Source organism: Arachis hypogaea, chromosome 19 (assembly GCF_003086295.3).
Source record: "Arachis hypogaea cultivar Tifrunner chromosome 19, arahy.Tifrunner.gnm2.J5K5, whole genome shotgun sequence".
Taxonomy (NCBI): Eukaryota; Viridiplantae; Streptophyta; class Magnoliopsida; order Fabales; family Fabaceae; genus Arachis; species Arachis hypogaea.
In genome coordinates this window covers 156,214,994-156,223,355 of record NC_092054.1, presented here as the reverse complement: position 1 = coordinate 156,223,355, position 8,362 = coordinate 156,214,994, and the positions used below count along the sequence as shown (strand labels likewise).

At 34.4% G+C, this 8,362-nt stretch overlaps 1 protein-coding gene across 1 annotated transcript; it reads left to right on the top strand.

Moving 5' to 3' along the window:
* Window positions 1–1,869: 1,869 nt before the first annotated feature.
* Window positions 1,870–3,178, top strand: LOC112776358 (E3 ubiquitin-protein ligase RHA2A). Its single transcript, XM_025820503.3, has one exon. The coding sequence runs from the start codon at window positions 2,301–2,303 to the stop codon at window positions 2,793–2,795; it is 495 nt and encodes a 164-aa protein (XP_025676288.1). The 5' UTR covers window positions 1,870–2,300; the 3' UTR covers window positions 2,796–3,178.
* The last annotated feature ends 5,184 nt before the right edge of the window (window positions 3,179–8,362 follow it).

Here is an 8,362-nt window from a genome sequence, read left to right as displayed (position 1 = left end):
TATGTTAACGCAAAATAATGGTCACAAGAATTAATAGTCAATACTAATTAAGATAGTAATTTTTTTGTTTAAAAATAAAGTTTATAAATTGTAAATATGATTATAATATGTGATTAAAGATTGATATATAAACGATTTTTTTTATAAATTATGAATTATAAATTTTAGAATTTATTTAATGGCAATTTAGATTTTTTAAGTTTATTGTTTTTTGAGTTCTAGTTCATGAAACAGATTTTTCAAGACTTGTGGGCTTGTCGAATTTTAAACAGTCCGAACTTTGAGCCTTCAAAAAAGCTTATAAGAGATAACAGACCTAGGTTTGGATCCTCTATTTATAATATGAACTAGACTCGTCAAAGCTTGACTCGACTCGGCTTATTTTCACTTTTACCAATAGTTATTTTGACCAGTATTTAGTCAGTATAAATATTAAATTTTTTTAATAAATATAAGTGTAAATTATATTAATTTATCTGTATAAACTTTAATAAATATAATTTTAATAAACATTTGTTGTTTCCTTATAATTTATAAGGATAAAGTGGAGCGGGGATTGCCTTAGGTATTGGGTAAACACAGCATATGCAAAGGGCGTACCTACCCGTCAAGTACCTCAAGGGACCAGACACTTTACCTTTTCAATCACCTACACGACAAACCAAAACTAACATTCAATATATTAAATTAAACAACAGAAGGTAGGCTATATACATATATATATTCGCTTCATGGTTACAACTTACAACAATGATAAGAAAAAGATCATGTCCTTTAAAACATTAGGAATTAAAAATTATTCATAATATTTTGTCTAGGTAGTTCCTACAGAATATACATTACGCATGAGTACCAATATCATGTTATCTTGTTTCCCTTGTTTTATCTGTTGAGTTTTTTGAAAAAAAAAAGAAAGAAAAGAAGATAACTAAAATAATTATGTTAGGTATATATTAAAATTAACCATCAAAATCAATTATTAATATATAATATACATTGAATATAAAATATATATTAAAAATAAATTAAATTATACATATATTTATATAAAAATACATGATAATTAAATTTAGTGACTGATTTTAATATATAAATAATATTTTTGTAATAAAAATATATCACGTTGATCAATTCATGAAACGAGTAACTTTAATATGCAACTTCTATGAGATGATGAGTATATCGTACTACCTACGTTGAATTATATTACGAGGTTAGTTCACATTGTAAATGACTAAATGAGATGAATGAGGAAAAAATAATTTGAAGATTGCGGATTTACAAATCATCAATGGCATTTGGCTAGCTATCAATAAGGACGATGGGGGGACACACAATCTTAAAGTAGTCGAGGTAAACGAAAGAATAAATCAAAGATTCTGTATGCTGCACTTATTTAACTTGTTTGACTGAAACACATCATGTTACTGTCACTAGTAGCATATCCAAAAACACCACGGTTATTGTTGTTTGAAACGTGTTGTTAACACTAACGCTTTTATTTTTGGGGGAAGAAGGGGGAGGGGGGATGCACATGAACAAGCTTAAAAATGCAAACAAAGAGAAAGGGGGGAAGAGAAAGAACATTATAAAATGGAAAAGAACATTTATTGTATCTCTAGAAGATCTTGTTCACATTCTCATGTTATATATAGAGTAAACTTTGTTCAATGTTCAATGTATGAAATAATAAGGATCACATGTCCATTTGCTAAATTTGCTCCCTTCTAAATCAGCACACATTGCATTGACTAGTAGGGCATGCCCTAGTAAAAGAAAAATAATCCATATTGGAAAAATCCCTAGTTACTTCTTGTTACTTGTTACTAGTCACCTTACAAAGTAAATTTTCGTCCTTGGATAAATAATAAAATAAAAAAGTGACAGTTACAAATTATTATTAATTATTAATATTTATAATGCTAATATATGAAAATAAAAATAATATAAAATAATGATAGGAAGAAATAGGACCCCACAACACATGGGGCTTGACGAAAGCCCTTATAATTGGTGTGGCTCTCTCTCTCGCAGTCACCTAATCCTCACCCAAAGCACACACAGCCATATATACAGATTTTGAAGCAACCTCGCAATTCACATTTTATATTTCATCAAAAGGAAAACCAAATTAAAACTTAATTACAACTCTAATAAATAATATTTATAGCATTTGTTTGTTCTGTGAGAGACAAAAAGTTGATTCATATATAGCCCCTTTTTATAACTAGCAAGAGAGCCTCTTATTCTCTTCCAATCTAAACACCTCTTCTATTTTGCTTCACAAAAAGAAAAGAGAGATGGGTTTGCAAAACCAGCTAAACGACGTGTCGTCTGGTTCAATTCCACTGCTGCTGATTGCGCACATAGCCACCTGCGTCAACTACCTCCGTTCCATGCTCTTCGCTCTTCTCCAAACCCTAGGTCTCTCTAGGCTCCACACACACCAGATCGTCGACGACGGATTCTTCGCCACCGTCGGATCCGGCCTCGCCGGACTCATCATGCTCTCCGATCAGCTGGCCGTTAACAACCGATTCTTCTACACCTACACCGTCGTCGACCACGCCGACTCCGACGCCTGCGTCGTCTGCCAGACCAACTTCAAGGAAGGGGAACAGGTACGGATGCTTCCCTGCCGCCACGTCTTCCACCGCCACTGCTTCGACGGCTGGCTCCATCACTTCAAGTTCAACTGCCCTCTCTGCCGCTACCCGCTACTCTCCGACGAACGCGTGGCCCTCACGGAACGCCGCGTCGGTCGTGAACTCGTCTCGTGGTTCTCCCTTCGGTGATGATGCGACGTCGTTTTGCTCATCCAATCTTCCCTTATCCCAATTTTACCCCTCTCTTTTTATCTTTTTTACCTTCTTCGCGGTGGTTTTCACTTTTCGCAGAGTTGGTGTCCTTTTTTGTTTCCTCTTCTCGGATATTAGTTTTTTTAAAAAAATTATTTTAATTAGGGTAGTTTTTTTTTTTTCCTCTTTCTTTTGTTATTATTTATGAAGGGATTTTTTTTTTGAAAGGGCTCTCTGGGTCTGGGGTGGTGTGTGCCTGAGAATCCTTTTTGGGGCGCTGTAAATTTTGGACTCCTCTGTATTTATGGGTAATAATTGGAGACCTTGGGGAAGATTTTATGCAATATCCTCCATAACAGAATATATATTAGCCTTTCCTTGTTTTTATTTTAATCAAAGGAAAAACAGTCTCAACAGAATGGAAACTTCTTCGTTCACACCTTTGCTATTTTTGGTTATTCAATATGAATAAATAAGTCAAAGGAAAAGGTTGTAATTAAGTAAATAATGCCATTCATATCTACTATCTAGACGATCATGATAAACAATTAAACATGCTACCGACCATTCTAGCCACTTAGTATTTGTGAAACTGCTTTCTAATATTTGATTTTTTCCAGTGTATTATTAACAATTTAAGCTTAAAATTAGTGGAAAAAGGTCTCAAGTTTTGTCAGGGTTAGCAGCAATAGTGAACCCAAAGGTTTTGGAGATTTTCCAATGAATCAGCTTCAGATTCACTCTAAGCAACTATTTCTTTTCATTGTGAATAAATATTATTTTTGGTCTCTAACCATTTGGATTATAGACAAAACGTATTTTTACTATTTGAAATTAGTAAAGTGGCCATTAACCTCAATTGAAAATATCCATCGTGATCTTTGTAACCGAAAAACAAACGGTAGAATATTGACACTTCAGTGACTAGTTTATGTTGATTTTATGCGTTCATATTCGAGACTTATTGACTCTTGCACAGTAACTAAATCGGCCTTCATCCACCGTTTGTAGCGTCGATAGTTTTTTTATTGCTCACTTCCTCCACGAGTACTCCCCTCACTCTTCCGACCTCCCAACAAAAATCATCATCTTTGAGTGTTGCACCACCATTGGCGATCGTATAGCTACCGTCACAATTGTGGGCGACACATTCGAGGCTGGTGCCTCCATCCTCCACCCTAAGAATTTTCATGCCGTGAATTACACCAAACTTGTGGACTTCAAGGCAGGGACGGACATTAGGAGGGCTTCGGACCCCAGTTTTTTTTTTTTTAATATTTAGTCTAATATAAATAAAAATTCAATCCAATTTAAATATTAATAATTTTTAATATCTAAAAAATAAGTAATAATAAAAAAATCTAAAAAAATATATTGTTATTAATATTTTTTAATTAAATAAAATTTTTTAAATTTTATAAAGTAGATTTTTTTTGTCACTATCTTTCTTGATTCATTTGATATTAATTTTTCTATTTTAATTACTATAACTGAAAGATCTTTTTCAACTATGAATATTGTGAAGAATGATTGACAAATAAAATAAAAGATGAATTTCTTGCTAATTGTCTTTTAATTATATTGAAAAGAAAATTGCTGAAAAATTTGACACAGATTCTATTATTGATGAATTTTATGATACGAAGAATCGACCACTTCATTAATAAAAAGTACACACATATTTTTTGCACTTTAAATTATATTTTCTATCGGTATATTTTTGTAATACATCTTACATTATATAATTTTTTACATAATTTTTTAATATTATATATGTTATTAGCCTCCCACAATAATATTTTTGGATCCGTTCCTGTTTCAAGGTGAAGCCACCGGCATCGGAGTCGAACTCCATCAGGATCTGGAACCAGGTTGTGAAGTAGGTATCTATTGATGGAAAAGAAAAGGACGAATCAGTCTCTTATCTGCAACAAATTTCCAATTTTTTTCTGCCAATTTTCCAAATTTAGGCTTTCATATTCTAATTTTTCCAAGTTTTCAGACGCTTAATACACTTTTTCATTCGATTTCTCAATTTTTTTAATTTTTCGTTGTTTAAGAAAGTTTTTAATGCACTTGTTGAGAAAAAATTGCAATCAACTCTGCAGAAAATGAAAAAGAAAGAAAAATCTTAACAAGTTTGAACGAGGGAACATAAAGAATGCTATGGAAACGACAACGTTTTGAATTGGTTGCAAAGGGCGATTAGTCTTTATTTAGGAGATAACTCTATGTGGACTAATCACTGACATATCAATACCTCACCATTTATCTTCTGATTGCAAGAGTTGCGATGGATATTTTTAAAAGAAGTTGAGGACCACTTTATTAATTTTAAATTGTGGAAGTGCGTTTTATTCGTAGTCCAAAAAATTAGAGAACGAAACGAGGATTTACTTTCTTTTTTACTTCAAACCTTTCTAGAAAGGAAAAGTATAGGGAACTAAGTCCCTAACCAGCCAACTTAAACAATTCAATTGATTATAATAAATTTTTTTATTTTAACAAATTATAATTTGAATAATTAATATTAATGGTTGATTTGAAAAATTTAGAAGGTGTAATAACACTGTAACATCAATCATGGTGAAGAATTGGAAGTGCATATTATTCCATGCATTGGGTGCTCCCTCCTCATTCTGCCACCGCACAAGCCATCGTGTCGCTTCATCCTCGATCCACCGACGTGATTGCCGCATTTGGAACCACCCCGTTGGTGCCTCATCATTCCGCCACCATACGAGCCGTCCTTCTTTGTTGGACATAGTCGCCTCCACCGCCGGGGGAGCTGCATCGCCGAACACCATCGCGGCCTCCATCCGCCGCGACGTAGCTACCGCTGGGCCCCATTCGTGACGCGCGATCAACTATTCGATCCATGGCGACTCCTCCACTTGCAATGCGCGACCTCCGTAGCTTCCTCCTCGCAACGCGCCACGGCGAGTCCCTCACCATCTACGCAACGCCGTCCAAGACGTCGTCGTCGGCCACCCTGCGGTCTTCTCCTCTTCTTATTTAGTTTTGATGATTCTTTTAATTAGTTTTTTATGTTTCTTTTTGTAACAACCCAATTTTCAGTATGTCTAGATCATACCAGAAACTGAGCGCTACCAACTTGTCTTCCTAATTATTATCTATTACTTATTATATGAGTCTGATTCATTGTTAAAAGCATAGTAATTTAGCGAGGTATTTTTTTTTTAAACGTTTGGACTAATAAATGGAATCATTCACAATCAATACTCAAATAATAACAAAAACAACAGTTATAAACAACCACACTTATACACATTTCAAACAATTAACAACATTCAGTTATCCAGCCTTTATTAGAGTAAAGATCTTTAGTTAGAACACCCCTAGATATAGCTAGATAATACTATATACATATATATATACATACAACATCCCAGGCCCTGACCTGTTCAAGAAGTCCATAAGCTGGCGCCCAAGCTAGCCTAGACTCTTCACTCACCTAGTCCCTCTAAACTACTAATGTGAGGGAAAGTACATTCTAGATCTTCAAAACTCAAGTCAGGTGGAACGTCATCAGCGAACTACGGAAGGGTACTCATGCTTCCATCTGAAGAGAAAAGGGAGAGAGAAGGGGTAAGAACTAGGGAGTTCTTAGTAAGGTCGGGGTTATTAGTTAAGTTCATTAATTCTGTGTTGTTTGGTAGACGAATAACATAATATAGAGAAGTAGTAAACAGAAGATACAGATAAATAAAAAAATTAAGAAATCAAAAAGCAGAACACAAACAAAGAATACAAGAAAATAAATCATAGAAACAAAGAATAGAATACAAACAGAGAAAGCATACATTCATAGAACAATCATAACAGAGAAAATGCACAACCAAGTATGATGCATGTCTGTCCTATGCAGGCCATGAGCTCACGTGTCGGTTTACACCCTGCAGCCCGACATTACCTAGGAACTAGTCCTAGATATGGCTTTATCTCTGTAGGTGAACTTCGGCCTACAGAAATAGTACTCCTGTAAGTGAATTTTGGCTTACAGGAATAGTCTAACCACGACATAACAACTTTCTGTAGGTGAACTTCGGCCTACAGAAATGGCACCTCTATAAGTGAACCCCTGTAAGTGAACTTCGGCTTACTGGAATGACAACTCTCTGTAGGTGAACTTCGGCCTATAGGAGCAACACCCTGATATACACAATTGATATTCACTGTAGGTGAACTTCGGCCTACAGAAATAGCACTTTTACGCCTATTTTAACATCAGAAACAACTTTAGAACCATATGAACCATGAAGGCTAAAGCTTCATGATGATGAAAAGAAGATTTTCCTCACTTAAGGAAGCTAGAAATCACGTTTTCTTAGAGCCTATGGTGATTGAACAAGAGATCCTAAGTGAAAACATGAAGAAAACATCACTAGCTTGATTTCTCCACCATGGATGAAACTTCAAGGAGGAGGAGCAGCCATCATACCTTAATTTACTTCTTGAAAATTGTCATAGAAGTTAAGAGATAGAAGAGATGAACACTTTGGTAGGATTAGATTTTTGATAGGGATTTTAGTTTGAGAAAGAATGGAGGTTGAATCTCAGGTGTTCATGGAAGTTTCATGGAAGTTCTTTCACTTTCTCTCATGGTGATTTTCGAATTCTAACTTGTTTAGAAAGTAAAAATGATAGTAATGATGATACATGGGAGAATGTGGGGTTTGGATAAGCATTATCCTAAAGTTTGGTGTAAAAATATCTCAAGAAAGGATAATTACTGAAGCTAGATGTATTAGAATACAAGTGTTTCTTATTTTTCTCTTAAGAAACCTTTGCTTGGAGAGCAAGAAAGAAAACATGTGGTGGCTAACTCTGGGAGAGCCACGTTTCACAGGGTGCTGACTCATCAGAGTTTAATAATAAAATATCATTCAGAAGATAATTACTAAAATTAGATACATCAGATTACACTACTAAAGGATAAGTATAAGCTTTACTAGTATAAATGACACTAGTAACAAGATAATCATGAGAATAAACGATATATGATGAAGCATTAGCATTGCTAAGTTCATCTAAGAATGTCGGTATTATCCATTACCGTTAGATTTCTAGCTCAGTTATTATATTACTAAACATAGATCAACATTAACTACAGTAGAGGAAATAATAATATAATATTCCAAATAAAATAATAATATATAAATATTATATTAATATAATTTTTCTCTCGAAATTCGAGACCGGCTCATCACATAGAGACTAACCACGGAAATCAGAATTTTAAAATTTGGGCTCGAAGTGTTTCAAAAATGGAACTTTTCGCAACGTGTCTACTTAGATCAGGAGAGGTGTCTGTGTAGTTAAGCTGCTGACTCAGCAGCTTGATGACACAGCTCCTGTGCAACAGAGGTGCTTATACGCACTAAAATTCCTAAAAATTCCATAAAAATTTCGTTTGATCCCAAAAAAGCGTCGTTTCTTCGAGGCTAGGCCGTTACACTTTTTCCTAAATTTCGGACGATTCTTTTTATTAGTTTTAAGTAATTCTTTTTCCTATGTTTTGTATATTTTTTTTAGGATTTGGA